Here is a 16,904-nt window from a genome sequence, read left to right on the forward strand (position 1 = left end):
TTTCAGGAAGTTAGACAGTATTAAACTGAAATAAATACAAAAATGAGGTAGATACACTACTTAGATTCCATAACTGTTGTATTCATTACTTAACAATAACATTGGAGATATGTTAAAATATATTTAACTAGCTTCTGTATAGAAATATAAACAAATAATTGGAATGTATCTGACTCTTTTCTGATGCAAATCAAAATATAAGCAGGCATGGGAAATTTAAGATTAGATATTAGATCAAATTGATGTTAGATAAAACATAAAAATTCCATGATTGTCTAAAAATTAAAACTTCCCATACAATCTATAATCTACAGGCATGATTTATATGCAGAAAATTATCATAGATTATAATACTATTTATATAGTAGTAATAACAATGCATAACTTTAAGTAATATTACAGAAGGGGGTTATAATTAGTGAATGTTCAGACTTTAAAACATATTCATTATGTTCTGCTTGGTATTAATTTTAATGGAAGCTTGGTGAGTGAAGGAGAGGGTCTGAGATTCCCCCTAAACTATAGCAGTTCTTGGCTCAGTCACAACCACAGAAGAGATTTTATTCATTGGAGCCTTTTGTCAGCACACTCAGTTCTGTCTCAATAATCAATCACAAGACTTATTGTCCCTCTTCACTAAGCTAACAGGAAACAATTAAGAGAATACTTGGGTATGCTCTGAAGTGCAGAGGGGAATGGCCTTTTCATCACTTACAGGTTTCTGGAAGCAGGTTCACCAAACCCTTATGGAAGTTAATACCAGAAAAAGTATATACTCTTAGCCTGGGATTCTTAAAATTTTGCTGTCTAGTAAAATTCTATAAACTCTTCAGGATCTTTCTTAATGCATTAAATCATTAATTAAATATATGAGATTACAAAGGAATCAAATTATATTGAAACACTTATAATATTTTAAAAACAAATTCTTACATCTCAGGGTAAGAGCCCCATTCTCTGGACTGGCCTTCACTGACCGATTCTATCAGTAAAGCAGTTTTTTTTTTTAACCTGCCGTTGGATATTCTCTATTGTATTATGGAATCATAATTGATAGAATAGGAAGGAATATCAAGATGACTGTCAGGTCGAGACCCATACCTTCAGGCAGGTGCATAGCAGTTTTATTTCCATTTTACAGGTGATATATCTAAGGGAGAAAGGAATGAAGTGACTTTCTCCTGACCTCAAAACTAATAACTGATAGAAAGATGACTAAAATCTGTTCCTCCTCATTTCTGAATAGTACTTTAGCCCCTTTATTTATCATGTTATTTTGGGGACCAGGGAAGTTTAGGGTGCTTTTTCAAAAACACAGGCATAATCTTTAATGAATTTTAAGGAAAGTTGCCATAAAATAATTCAGTAACCTCAATAAATAATAACAAAAAATATCTGAAACCATAAGAAAAAAAAAGGACACTGGATGTAGCCTGATTCTGTAGGAAAAGGCAATGATTTTGGAGTCATATCACCTAGTTGACCTGTAAGGTCTGTTTCAACTATAAATCAAAGAAAAATTGATGATATAATGATACTTTTGAACCATATCTAGTAATTTAATAATTGACCCTACCATTTAACACATAATGCTGTGTGTTTATTCAAAGATCTTCCTCTAATGAATAATTTGAAAATAGATGGTAGATAATTCAGTGAACATGCCAGCTTTTGACACATGTAGAGGTGGCCAGTATGAGAAAGTTTATCTGATTCTGTAGGAAACTCATGCTTTGGATCAGTGTCTATTTATCATTTCTTGATAGCATTGTGATGATTCCATATATACTCAAATTCTATAGGAACTTGGAATGTTTTACTGTGACTAAAGTCAACATTTTATATCCCATAAAGGTATTTTATAAAATGAAATATGAATGGCATTTTCTTATAAATTTTATTGAAATTAATGAAAACCCTATTCATATATACATATATATAGGATACAATAAAGATAACCTGACTTCGATTGAAGCCAAAATTGAGGTGTCATCAGACATAGAATAAATGTTAATTTATTAAGTGTATTTTAGCGATAGTTTATTTTATTTTTTCCAATTACATGTAAAGATAATTTTCAAAATTCATTTTTGTAAGATTTTGAGTCCACAGTTTTAGCCCTTCTGTACTTTCCTCCACCCTCCCCAAGATAACAAGTGATCTGTTATAGGTAATACATGTACGGTCATGTAAAAATATTTCCATATTACTCATGTTGTGAAAGAAGAATCAGAACAATAGGGAAAACATGAAAAAGGGAAAAAAACAAATTTTGAAAAGTAAAAACAGTATGCTTTGGTCTGCATTCAGACTTCATAGTTCTTTCTCTGCATATGAATGATATTCTCCATCACAACTTTTGCTGGAATTGTTTTTTGTCATTGTATTGCTGAGAGGAGCTAAGTCTATAATAGTTTATCACCACACAATATTTTTGTGGGTGTGCACAATATTCTCTTGGTTCTGCTCACTTCATTCAGAATTTTTTCATATGATTATAGATAGCTTTAATTTCTTCATCTCAAAACTGCCTGTTTATTTACTGATCATGTAAGTCTTTCCAGGTTTTTCTGAAATTCTACTGCTCATGATTTCTGACATAATAGTACTATTCTCTCACATTCATATACCCCAACTTGTTTAGTCATTCCCCAATTGAAGGGCATCCCTCAGTTTCCAATTCTTTGCCATCATAAAAAGACTGCTATAAATATGTTTGTACATGTGGGTCCTTTCCCTTTTTTATGATTTCTTTGGGATACAGCCCTTTGAATATAGTTCCCAATTGCTCTCCAGAATGGTTGGATCAATTTACAACTCCACCAATAGTGCATTAATGTCCCAATTTTCCACATCCCCTCTAACATTTATCATTTTCTTTTTCTGTCATATTAGCCAATGTGATAGATGTGAGGTGGTACCTCAAAGTTGTTTTAATTTGCATTTCTCTAGTCAGTGATTTAGAGAATTTTTCAGATGACTATTGATTGCTTTAATTTGTTCATCTCAAAACTGCCTCTTCATTTCTTTTGACCATTTATCACTTGAGGAATAACTTTTATTCTTTAAAAATTAACTCAGTTTTCTATATATTTTAGAAATGAGTCCTTTATAAAAATCACTGACTATAAAAATTGTTTCCTAGGTTTTTTTGCTTTTCTTTTCACCTTGGTTGAATAGTTTTGTTGCAAAATTATCCATTTTACATTTCATAATGCTCTTTATCTCTCAAACTGCATAGATCTGACAGATAAACTCTTTTTGTTCTCCTAATTGGCTTATGGTTTGATATTACTGACCTTTTGTTGAATTTTATTACTATTTTTTTCTAGTTCTATAAAATTATTTTTGGTAGTTTGGTATGATACTGAATAGGCAACTTAATTTAGGTAGAATTGTCATTTTTTTATTTTATTAGTTCAGCCTACTAATGAGCAAATTGCAACTGTTTAGATATGACTTTATGTGAAACGTGTTTTTGTAATTGTGTTGATATAATTCCTGGGTTTGTCTTCGCAGGTAGACTCCCAAGTATTTTATGTTGTCTATAGTTATTTTAAATGGAATTTCTCTTTCTAAATCTTGCTGCTGGGCTTTGTTGGTAATATAAACAAATGCTAGTGATTTATGGAAGTTCATTTAAAATGCTGAAACTTTGCTAAATTTCTTGTTTCAAATAGTTTTTTAGTTTGTTTCAAATAATTTTCTAGATTTTTTGTTGCTTTTTGCAAAGCAGTGGTATTAAGTGACTTGTCCAAGTTCAAACAACTAGGTAATTAATAAATGTCTGAAGCCAAATTTGAACTCAAGTCCTCCTGACTCCAGGACTGATGCTCTTTCTATTACACCACCTAGCTTCCCCTAGAATTCTCTAAATATACCAACATATCTACAAAGTAAAAATTTTTTTTCCTCATTGTCTATTCTTATTCCTTCAGTTTCTTTTTCTTCTCCTTATTGCTAAAGCTAGCATTTATAATAAAATATTGAATAATAGTGGTGATAAAGGACATCCTTATTTCATCTCTGATATTATTGGAAATCTTCTAGTTTATTCCCATTGCATATAATACCTGCTAATTCTTTTAAATATGTACTGCTTATCATTTAAAGGAAAACTCCACTGATTCTTTTGCTCTCTGGTTTAATAGAAATATGTATTGTAGTTTGTCAAGAGAGTTTTTCAGCATCTTGATTTCTACTAGTTCTGTTATTGATAAGGTCAATTATGCTGATAGTTTCCCAATGCTGATAGTTTCCTAATATTGAATCATCCCTGCATTCTCAGGATATGTTAAAAAAATTATCCATGGTTCTTCTGTACCATTTCCTTTTCTTTTTTGTCCTTTTATTTTTGATAATAAAATCCTTAAATGAAATCTGAAGTATGGCAAATTTTTGAGAATATTGGTTATTTCTTTTCAAATTAGTTGCTCCAGAAGTTAGATGCTCTGAGTCTGGTAGTTAGTTTGTCCACTGTTATCACCATCAAAGAACATTAAATACCATATCTACTTGTAGATAGTTATTAGCAAAGTAAACAACAGATATTCATCTTTTTTTTTCCTTCTGCAACATCTTCTTCTTATTCAATTACTTTGCATTTGGGTATAATCTGTTATATTTCAGTTGCCTCATTATGATTTCTTAGTTTAACTTCCATTTGAGAATTTTTTTTAAAATGTCTTTCAAAAATGTGGTATTTCTAAACTCCCTACCCGCTCACCCAAAGCAGAATACTTATTTGTCATATAATTATGTCTTAACTGTAGTTTTGACTTACCCTCCTCTTGAAGTAGCTGGTGGTATATTGGATAGAGTGCTGCACTTGGAGGCAGGAATACTTGAGTTCAAATCTAGCTATCTGTTTATGAGTTAATAAACAATAATATTGGTGACCCTGGGCACAACCATTTAATTTCTGTCTGCCTCATTTACGGAGTGCTATTGCTCATAGTATATGAAAAGTTGGATATAACTGAACAACTAAACCTCATTTTCCTCAACTGTAAAATAGTAATATTAATAGTGTTTAGCCCTCTCTTCCTTTGTCTCGCTGCCTATTGACAACATTGACTTTTTAGGTTTGATTAAAAAATTTCTTGAGGAATTTAAAAGATGATATTGACTCCTTAGATAGGTAGATACCTGAAACTAATTGCTTGAATTTTCATATTGATTTTAAGGATTATAGAAATTCTATAAAGTATATTATATTGCCCATACTAAGGAGATCATTTCACAATGTAATTTATTTTTTAAGACTTATACAGTCATGGGAGGCTAGGTGGCGCAGTGGATAAAGCATCGGCCCTGGAGTCAGGAGTACCAGAGTTCAAATCTGGTCTCAGACACTTAATAATTACCTGGCTGTGTGGCCTTGGGCAAGCCAGTTAACTCCATTTGCCTTGCAAAAACCTTTAAAAAAAAAAGACTTATACAGTCATGTTAGGGAGGCCATAACTAAAAACTAGTTCAAACTGAATTGTACTTACAGGAAATAAAATCCATTCTTGGAAAATTTGTCTTTATGAGATACTGCTCTTTCATCAGTTATTCTCATAGATAGGCTTGCCCTTTCTGGACATAACCAATGTGGAAATTTGCTTTACTTGACTGTGCATTTGATTTAAAAGAATTTTTTTCTTTCTTCCCCTTTGGAAGTGGGGGGAGGGAAATAGAATTTATTTTACTCCCCATATTTCTTTTTACCAACCACCTTGCTTGAATTCCAGTTCTATAATCACAAATCTGTCATTGTTCCTAGGAAGCTTTGTATCAACCTATTCCCCTAATGCTCCACTATCTATCCCTGTAACTTTACAACCGAAATTATCCCTTTAATTCTGACTATATGTGCTGTCTCCTTATTAAAATTTAAAACTTCTAGAGGACAGGAACTATTTTATATTATATTTTAATATTCATTTTCCAATACTTAACTATACATATTAAAGCTCTTAACAGTGAAGTTCTTGTTTGTTTCTTTTTCCAGAGTTAATCATTTTAATCAAAATGAACCGTCTTTATAGAGCTTTCCTCTCTCATCACTATGATGATGTGCTTAATACTCCAGAATTTTAATCCTTGCCTTTTACTGCAGGAACCCCAACCAGTCAGCATTTCCTGATGCTGTTGATACTACTATTGCTAATTATAATAATAACAATCATATGACAATTATCACAAGTTGGTCAACATCAAGGAAATATTCTTCACAGTAGAAATGTATATGCACATGCATATAAAATTTACCTTATATACTCAGACCCTACCCAAATATAGTTTGGAAGAATAGACCCACCCAGTTGCATAGAGAAACTGAATTTTAAAGTGAAATTAATAACAATGAACACAATAATAAAAGGAGCCTTTTTGAAAACAGAAAGTGAGTAAAACTGTAATTTTTAAATTTAATCAACGATTTGTAAAGAACGAAATTAACTTTCAAAGTCCGTTTGAATTATTTTTCAGGCTCCTTTATTAAGTTGTTTAAAACTGGGTTTAGATGTCTAAAAATGGACTTAAGACTTGAGATATATTTTCAAATGCTGTTATACTTGCAGACAAAGTTTATGATAGACATATGCATGCATTTTTATTGGCTAGATCACCTAATAGTGTGGCTAAATAATGCTGGACTTGGGGTAAGAAAGACCTGAGTTCTAATTCAACCTCAGATATTTACTAGTTCTTCGAATCCTAGGCAAGTAACCTCTGCTTCTCAAATTTTCCTCAAATGTAAAATGAGGAAAATAATAGTATTTTACTTTCCAAAGTTGTTGTGAGGATCAATTGAGATAATATTTGGAAAACATCTAATATAATTCCTTACATGTAATAGGATCTTAATAAGCCTCCTTTCACTGTGTCTCAGAGATCAAAACATTTTAAACTCCATTTTTAATGTATAGAATTGCATGTGTAATTTGCATTTTGTTACTTTAGTGATAGAATTATTATAGTTTAATAATTCTTGAGTTTTTTCAGTGCATTGAATATATGCATTCCTTGGCTTCCATTAGTGACTTGACATATGAGCTGTATTTCAACAACTGTTAATGAGAAAATCATTTCTTCCCCATGTTTCTTATCTTGTTTGTAGGCTCTATGATTATCTTTTCATCAGGGAAAAGATAATAATTTAATGTTGCAATACTGGGACACAAACTTTATTAGTGTACTCTTGCTTAAAAGTTAAATAAAATGTATTACCCTCAATACAAATATTCAAATGACCCTTTCCCCTATTTAGGTTTTAGTTTTCTTAATTATTAAAACTTGTTCTTTTCTTTCTCTACTTTTTGGAAAAAAAAGGAAAGAAAGAATTGATACTAGAGACCCATTGAGCATTGGTCTATAGAGGAATATGTAGCATTTTCACCTGTTGATGAGTTCAGGAAAATAAATGTTATGACCTCATAGAACTGTTAGTCTTTAAGGGAATATTTAAAATCTTTGTAAGCCATTTTACTTCTAAAATTTGAATGATGTCTCTGGAAATATTTTCCTTTATTGTGCTTCAGTGTTTGAATTTCACTAATACTCTACTTGAGGCATGGGATTACATTGGGTGGCCAGAAGTATTCTGTATTAAATAAGAAATTTCTTACAAAGGAGAATGGTTTAAAATTGTGTCCTAATCTGTGGGAGGGAGATTGTTTGTTGAGGGAAGGGTGTGGAACAGGTGATTCCAGAGAAAAAAGACAGCCTGAGTATAGGCTCATAGGTGGGGCAGGGTGGAGAGTAGATTCATTAGGAATGGCATGAGTTTGCCCAGCTTAGATAGACATCTTAATTGGAATTAAAGTAGAAGATGAGACACTTTGAGAAAGACTTAAGATCCATGGTCAAGTATCTTTGCTTCACCTGTATGGCAATATGATCAAAGTAGAATCACAGCATGGCAAGGTAGACAGAACATTGAATTTGAATTTTGGAAGACTTGGGTTTGAATTCTGATTTAAACACCTATTAACCATGTAAACATGGTCAAGTTATTTAATCTCTTATAACATAAAGTGCTTTGCAAATTAAAAAGTGCTACCTAAATACAAGTGATTATGATATATGGATTGGGATGGTAGGGGAAATTGGGTATGGAGTGAGTGCTGCATGAGAATAAGGTCCAAGCACTCCTAATAAGATGTAAATAAAGGAGATAACTAAAAAATGATTGGAGAGAAATTGTGAACAAATGTACTCACTTGTTTTGTTGAAAGGATATGGGTCTATGAATGCAGAAAGTTACACACACTGTCAATTATTCTTTCTTATTTTTTTCTTTGTTGTATGCTTTGGTCATGAGAGTATATTCAGAAATGAATATGAGATATAAACAATAATAGAAAAAATTTTGCTCACCTGATCCTAGTTATTCAAAAAGGGAAAAAAATGCCTAACTTGATTTTGTACTGATTTAAGAACAAAAGATGGTAGACATTCTAAAATTTGGAAGGGAAGAAGGGTGGACTGCCAGGAATGTTGAGTACTGATTATAGCAAGAATATTCAATGCTTGCAATTTCTCCATGAGAGGAATCGTAGAAAAACAGAATACTTCCTTGTGAGGGAATGTATTTCATCTAATTCCAAAGTATCAAATAATTCACTTTTTACCTAGTTACCTCAATCAGAATTCTTAAGATTTTCAAGATCATTGTGCCATGCATTTTGCCCTATCTGTGTCTTGTGAAAACTGTCAGCAATCCAGAATACTAACAAAATTCCAATTTTTCTGTGGGATGATCCAAGAACAGCAAACAGAAAGTATTAAGTTTCTTAACTATCACAAGTGTGTGCATGTATGCTATGCTCTTCTTGTCTTTCACTGCATTCTGATGTACAGATGGGAAGGACAGGAATTCTTTGCCTGGCTAATAATGTGTTCCATATAGTAAATAACTCTTTGATGCATAGCAAAGAAGAAATCCATCTAACTAGTTCTCAATGTGTTCTGTAGAGCAGACAAGTTTCCCCTTAGCCTTATTTGTTTAGTCTGACTTTAGAACTCCTGATTTGACATGATGCCTTCATATGTGTAAGGGATTTTTTTTTGTCCCAAATCAAGATTCAGAATAGTCTCTTCAGTTCAGTCCTGAAGCATGTTTACACAGGTACTCTAGTTTAACACAGAGCGTGTGAGGTACACATAATCATTGTTCACCTAGAGGCAAGCATGGCTGAGCGGATTAAGCAACAGATTAGCATTCTAGTCTTGTCTTGGTCAAAAACTTGGGGTCTTAAACTAGTCAAATCATTTTACTTCTCTTAATTTCAATCTCCTAAATGAGATACTAGTGTAGCCATGCTACCATGTTTATACAGTGCTTTAAAAAAATAAAGTGATATAGAAATAAATTTATTTCAGTGGGTCATGCTTATAATCAAAGAATATTAGAATTTGAAAGGAGACTGAAACTTATTTAATGCAATCAACTCATATAATACATAAGAAAACTGAAAATGAGAGAATCTTAGAAACTTGTGCAAGGTCACATAGTTAATAACAGGACTGAATAACTTGACATTTGATGTTCTTTTGGTGCTTTGTTTACTCTTCTTGATCATTTAAATAGATGTTAAATTTATCCCTATTTATATTCATAACTATATGTATATCATATAACATGCTGAAATCAATCAACCAGCAAACATTTCTTTTATTTGGATATTTCAGTTCAACTCTTTGTGATCCCATTCATAGTTTTCTTGGCAAAGTTACTAGAGTGGTTTCCTATTTCTTTCATGTTATGTTACACATGAGAAACTGAGGCAAATAGAGTTAAGTGGCTCACCCAAGATCACACATCTTAAAGTGCCTAAGGATTAATTTGAACTCAGGAAAAATCTGTCTTTCAGACTTCAAGCCCAGCATTTTATCCACTTTGACATCTAGCTTACCCTAGCATTTGTTCAGACACCTCTGACAGGCTCTGAAGATGGACAAGAGAAAAAATGAAAGCTCTCAAGGAGCTTATATTTTATCAAATGGAATCAAATATTTATTCATAAGTATATACTGAATAACAGTGGTAGATATAAGATATTTTATGAAGATAGGAAATTAGGAGTTGGGGGATGGATCAAGCAAAGTTTCACAAAAAAAAGGTAGTGATTGAACTGAGTCATAAAAGAAGTAAGGAATTCTATAAGCTGGAGGTAAGCAGTGAATGTATTCAAGGAATTAGAGACAAGGGGAAGCTTTATTGCCAAGGAAACTGGAAATATAATGCCATGTGTGAGGAATAGTGAGAAGGCTCGTTTGACCAGACTTAAGTGCAGGAAAGAATGTAATGTATAAGGAGACTGGAAAGGTTAGGGACAGGTTATGAAAGGCTTTAAAAAGCTAAACAGAGAAATTTTGATTTTATCCTCATACCGGCCATAGAAAGCCCACAGAATTTCTTGAGAAGATGGCATGCTCAGAACTGCACTTGAGAAAATTGACTTTGGCAGACAGGTGAAGTATGATTTTTGAGAGAGAGAAAGACCAATTAGGAGATCACTGTAATAGTCAAGAAGAAAGGTGATGGCGGAATGGATTAAAAAAGTGACTATGTGAATAATGCAAAAGGAATAGACACAAGAGGCATTGTGAAGGTAGAAATGGCAAGATTTGTCTCTCATTTGTATATTGTGGGGTGAGAAAAAGTGAGAAGTTGACAGTAATACCAAAGTTGCAAACAGAAGCTAAAAGGTGTTGGGACCCTCAATAGAAATAAGGAAAATTGGAAGGGGGTTTATTTGGGGAGAACAATAATGAATTCTGTTTTGGACATATTGAATTTGGGATGCTTATATGTCATCCACTAGGAAATGTCCAACATATAGTTCATAATGTGGACTTTGAGCTTAGAAGAGGAACTATAACTGCATGAAGATCTGAGAATCATATGCATAGAAATGACAAACTGAGGGCAGCTGAAGAAGTCACAAAGAATTATTATGTAGTGCTAGAAGGGAAGAGTGTCAGAATAAAGCATTAGAAAATTGTCAAACATAGCCCTTAGGAAGTCAGATTAAAATATAGGAAGGAGAATGTTTAACAAAAACAAATAAAAATACAAAAAAAACCCCATTTATTTGTGGTTTTCTCAGTCAATTTGTGACCTCAGGGATCCTTTTCTATTTGAGTTTGGCACCACTTCCTTAGAGTACATTCAAAATTAGGAGGCATGGTGTAGAAGATGATCCAGGAGAAAAAAAGACTGAGAAGTGATTAAACAAATTGGTGAACCAAAATGGATTTTTCTTTTATAATCAGGGATATAAAGAAAAGATGTAATACTTAAGAAAAGAGGTTGGTCAACAATTTCAGCTGCTGCAGACTGGTCGAGATGTGTGAGAACTGAGAAAAGCCTACCAGACTTGGCAATTAAGACATCAGTACAATTTTGGAGCAAGTATATTCTCCATGATACCAACACATAACATAGAAGAAAATTTTTATCTGTGTCTTTATAACATATCTGTGTTTATATAATATTTATATAAGTAGATAAAATATAATCTGTCATTTAATGCATATATATATATTTAAAATAATTATTTTCTTATTCTCTTTTTAATTACAGCAAATTCAGTAAAGCTAGAAATGCAAAGTGATGAAGAGTCTGACAGGAAACCCCTGAGTCGAGAAGGAGATATTAGGGGCCATGATGAAAGTAGCAGCCTAGAAGATCCCATTATTGAGAGCAATGATGTGGCTGACAACAGAAAAGTCCAGGAGCTTCAAGGCGAGGGAGGAATCCGGCTTCCGAATGGTAAACTGAAATGTGACGTCTGTGGCATGGTTTGCATTGGGCCCAATGTGCTTATGGTACATAAAAGGAGTCACACTGGTAAGCAGCTGAAAGAAAACCTGATGACTGCCTATGGCATCTGATGTTTATATTACCTGACAACTATTCTCTTGCCTTTTTATTCAGGGGTAGATATGGTGAATGGGGAGCCCAACTTTTTCAGAACTCTGCTAGTACTGTATTGTTGACAAGCAGAAAGTAACCTTGGTCTTGACTTCCAGCCATGGAGTCTGAATAGTAAATCATAAAACAAGAAGCTTGGAATTCAATTTTCATTGTGCTTAATGCATCAATAATATGGTAAGGGTTCAAATGGCAAATGATTTCATGGTGTAACATGATCTTTGCATTTTCTGAACACATTATACCTTGCCATGGGCAGATGATCTGGTTTGCTAGTGGAGAGTTTAAGATACAAATTTAGCATTTGTACATTTGTATAGGAGAATCATTTTATATCTTTTTAAACTTTCTGCAATTCCTACCTGCTGTTAGCTACTCTGACAATTAGTGCTAGAACCCAATTGTTAGCCATTAGAGAATCAAATAACTTAGCACAATTAGGCAGGATATAAACACTTATTCTTTCTTTCTCTTTCCTGACCCCCTGGACCCTTGGCTTTTTCTATATAGCATAGCAGAAAGGATAGGAAACTGTTCTGGCAAAAGATGATTTTTTTCTTTAAATAGAATATTCTCTAATTTATTTCACTTGTATAAAGTTTAAATTTTTTCTTGTAAAAAAGCCACATTTTTCATATATTTATTTTAAAAATGAACATTTGGAGTAAAGTAAGCACTTCTGAAACATCAAAACTTCTTATAACATTTAGAAAATAGTGGGTATTTGATGTGTCTGTTGAATTGAATAGCAGTGAGCTCTGCATCAAGTGAATTTGCCATCAGTGTTACTTTGACTTTCTGATTAATTATGTTGCCTATATTAAACCTATCTTTGGAAAGCACAAAGGAAACTTCCAAAAGTGTTAAGTTTAACTCACTGGGCTTAGTGGATATTCAAGTGTACAATATATTCTAAACAGTAGAATTCCACATCACCAGGGTCTAAGTACAATTTGCTGTATAACTGACTACACATGTAGTCTTGAAGTCTGTCTTCAATCTGCAATAACAGTCTAGAACTGACTTCTGCTATCAATACTAAAAGATGATAGTAATTCAGACTTTATATAGTGCTTTTAGAGTTATCAAATCTTGCCTCACAATAACTTCGTGAGTTTTTTTAATAAAGTATTATCACTCCCATTTTATCAATAAGGAAAATGAGACTGAGAGGTAAAGTAAGTTGCCCAGGATCACAGTGATAGTAAACAACAGAGAAAAAATTAACCCCAGGTCTTCCAAGTCTCTGGTTCAATATTAATAGTATATTGTGCTGCCTCTTTTGATAATTATGGTATATGAATTTTAGAGCTTCTCAGAGGCATGGAGAGATGCCATTGCTTCTATTTTTTGCCTGAGGGCATATGTTGCCATCTCACAATAATTTCTGATCTTGATGGTGGCAAGGGAGATGTTTTATTATCAGGTGGAGGAATGGAGTATATCAGGAGATTACACTAAAGGGAAAGGGGAGTAGATGAAAGCCTTTCAATTAAATAAGTAAACCTTTTTGATCTCAGGGAAATAAGAAAGGACTAAATGGTTTATTGCTTTAGTCATGAATAAACCAAAAGAAGTACATTCATAATTTTAATGCCATCAGTCCTTTACCAGAATTAAAAGTAGTCATACAAATGAAATCAGGACAAAATGCAAATGAGGATTTACTGCTTTTGTACTCTAACTAAAAAGTTGCAAGTTTGTAAAAATTGGCACTAGATAACATTAAACTAAGGTTTGAAGGAGTTAGAGGAATATATAGTCTCAATAACATGTATCTCTTCATATATATATATACATATGGTGTCTCAATAATATCTGAAAATAGATATTACATGTATATTAAATATGATACGGATGCCATTTATGTAGATAGAAGTTTGAAGTTTGCAAGTTATCTTACAAATATAATCTCATCTTATCCTTAGAACAAACCCTGGAAGGCAGGAGCTATTATTATTGATGACAAAAATGAGCTGGACTGGGGCTGTGATGGGCCCAAGGTCTACCATTACTAAATGTCTGAGTCTGGATTTCCACTCAGGTCTTTCTGACCCCCCAGCCCAGCATTCTTTCTCCTGCACTGGTGCACTACACTTTTAGAACAAGGTGACATCGAGATTGAGCTGCTGCTGTATGTGAGGTGGTGAACTAGGTTCTATTTGGGATCTAAAGATAAAAAGAGACATAGTTACTACCTTTCAGGAGTTTGACATCTGTGAGAGAATACATGTAAATAGAAATATGTATTACACTGCAACAATAGTGCCAGAAAAGAAGTTCAAACACTGTGTTAGGGAAACACAAAGAGGAGAAAAGTAACGCCTGCTTGGAAGGTCAAGAAATTGTTCATATAGACCGACATTTGAACTTGGGGAAAATGTATAGGATTTGACAAGCAATAAAGATGGTGATCACTGAGTGGAAGAACTAATGTCAGTAAAGGCACAAGAAATAAGGAACTGCCTGAAATATTTAAAGAATGGCAAGTAGTGTAGTTTGGCTTCATTTCAAAGCTCAATCTCTTGAGAATCACTTAGGTTCAATCGACATTCAACCCAGTCTCCTACCTCTTATATGTTTACAGTAATGAACAGTCAATAGTCATACTCAGAATGATCAATAGATAAGATCCTCAAGGGTCAAAGAAATTTTAAAGTCTGAAGTATGGTTATAAATTAATGCAACAGATTTTAAAATAAACAAATATACCAGAGTAGTTTATATGTATATACAAACATATACATATTATGCATAGAACACATACATATTATACACATGTAAATGACTATTTCTTCCACAAAAATCATTTCTTTTAATTTCACAACATTTCAAAATCTCTCCTTCAAAATTAATTGCCTTTAGAATCAATGGCAAATTGTTTTTGATATCTCCAGGGGCAGCAAATCTTTGCCCTTTCAGGGTAGATTTGATTTTAAAATTATTTGGTGCCAATTCAGTGGATTGGGTAGGTAGGTAACCCATCTTAGAAGTACACTCAGATGCACTCTATCAATAAAGTAAAAAGATTAGTTTTTCTTGTATGGTCTGTTAACTGATTTTGAATAGAATTCAAGAGAAGAGTTAAAAAATTTCATGAATAGGGATGGCATTATTAGAATAAATATAACCTGACAGGATGATTCTTCTGAAGGTTAGCCATTGATTTGGAATCCTGATGACTTAAGAGTACATCTCACTACTTGCGTTCTACACAGTTAATTTACCAATATACTAAATATATTTTATATAGATTTTCCAACAAGAAAGGTTAAAACTGAAAAGGGATTTCAGATTTTTATGTTAACAAGGAGACCTAGTTAACCAATTGACCTTTTCCTTTCTTTAGCATTCCAAAGAATTTTATGGGCTTTCCTGTTGTCAATTTGTTTCTTATGTTTTTAGTTAATTTCTTGCTATAATCTCTTATTTTTAACAATTTTCTAGCTCAGGGTAGTTAAAACATAGCATATTAATCATTAGTGTGAGGTTAAGCATCTAGTTGAAAATTAAAGTATTTTCAAATTATAACAAGACCTAATTATGCAGATTCATGATCATCATCATAATCATAATCATCATCATCATCATAATAAGATAATTCCCATTGATCTGGGATTCTTTCGAATATAGTCTTAAATGATAAGTAACAGACTGGATAAGCTCTTAAAAGTCACAAAAATTTAATCTATTACTTTGTAGTAAATTGGTACCTTTGTAATAATCTTTGTAACTTTCCCAAACAAAAAGATTCTGATTAGGATTTTTTTCAAGCTCAGCTTGAAAATGTAGAAATGACATTTTTTTCATTTCCACTTCATTTATATTGACCAGAAAATAATAATTCCATATAAGCCACTACTTTTCCATTTCAATCTAAGATTATAAACATGTTTGAATTTCTTCATTGTGGCTTTATAATTTGGGGATAGGGGGATGGGGAAATAGTAATTCATAATTCAGTAATTATTAAATTATATCATTACTTTAGTTAACAGGTTGATGCAAAATTTCTTCTAAAATTTATGTATTTATAACTTAAAATTTTAGGAAAATAATTTTATTATTTTTTCAAGTAGTAAAACATTAAATGTAGTATTGAAATAAAAAATGATGCTTAAACATCTAACTCATGACACTCATGGAGACTCAGATCTAATTAGCTTCCTCTTTTTTCTTTTCCCTTTTCTTCTAAAGTGCCAATTCCAACATCTTATTCATGGTTTGGGATTTTTTACTTTGGTATTACTACTTTAGCCAAGTAATCAGGTAATATGATCATCGGATTCTCTAGGCACTCTTCATGGGAAGGTATTAAGGAAAGGAAAACAAGTATGAAATCAATTCATTCAAAACTACTGATCTGTGGGGAGATCAAGAAAAAGGATAAAGTGGATCTTTTTCCTTAATTTTGACCCTTCATGGGCAAAACACAAAAACATTTTTTTTGCTTCCAGCTTTCAGTACCATGTTTAGTACATTGTGGCTTTTTGGAGTCATGCCCTTGCTCCTTGATGGCTTATTCATCATAGAATTTTGACCAAGAAATTCTGCATTTTTGCAGGTTGTGTTTTCTACTCAGTAAAAGACCTTGTACATAATATTTTGCCTCTGTTTGACTAAGGCATATAAATGTGTGTATGCATTCTTATTGCATATATATACTCTTATTCTGCTTATTTTCATGCATGCTCTCTCATGCATGTCTATGCTCACAAACACATAAATATATTTAATATTAGTAATCCCAAGAAATAACTGTAAACTCTCCTGAAGTGGATGAAAATTTAGAATAAGGCTGAGAAAATACTGTGGTATTTCTAGCATGGCCCTTTCCCTAGAATAACCACTTACTTCATAAGAAATAGCTTTGACACATTTTTTTTTCCTATGACCAGTTTGCATAGTAGGTTAGTACCCTATTTGACTGTTTGAACTAGACTATTCTTAAGTGTTGTTATGGAGCTTCCTTAAGTCA

General features: G+C 32.6%; 1 protein-coding gene across 11 annotated transcripts in view; it reads left to right on the plus strand.

The window, feature by feature from the left end:
- The window catches only part of IKZF2 (IKAROS family zinc finger 2), a 197,510-nt gene that overhangs the window by 121,642 nt on the left and 58,964 nt on the right, over positions 1-16,904 (plus strand). For 9 of the 11 annotated variants that reach the window (XM_074191447.1, XM_074191449.1, XM_074191454.1 and 6 more), the window contains one exon: positions 11,576-11,842. In XM_074191447.1, coding sequence (XP_074047548.1) covers positions 11,576-11,842 — 267 coding nt within the window. The remainder of the gene's footprint in view (positions 1-11,575; positions 11,843-16,904) is intronic. The other 2 variants (XM_074191451.1, XM_074191452.1) reach the window with 1 other exon arrangement.

Source organism: Macrotis lagotis, chromosome 6 (genome assembly GCF_037893015.1).
Source record: "Macrotis lagotis isolate mMagLag1 chromosome 6, bilby.v1.9.chrom.fasta, whole genome shotgun sequence".
NCBI lineage: Eukaryota > Metazoa > Chordata > Mammalia > Peramelemorphia > Peramelidae > Macrotis > Macrotis lagotis.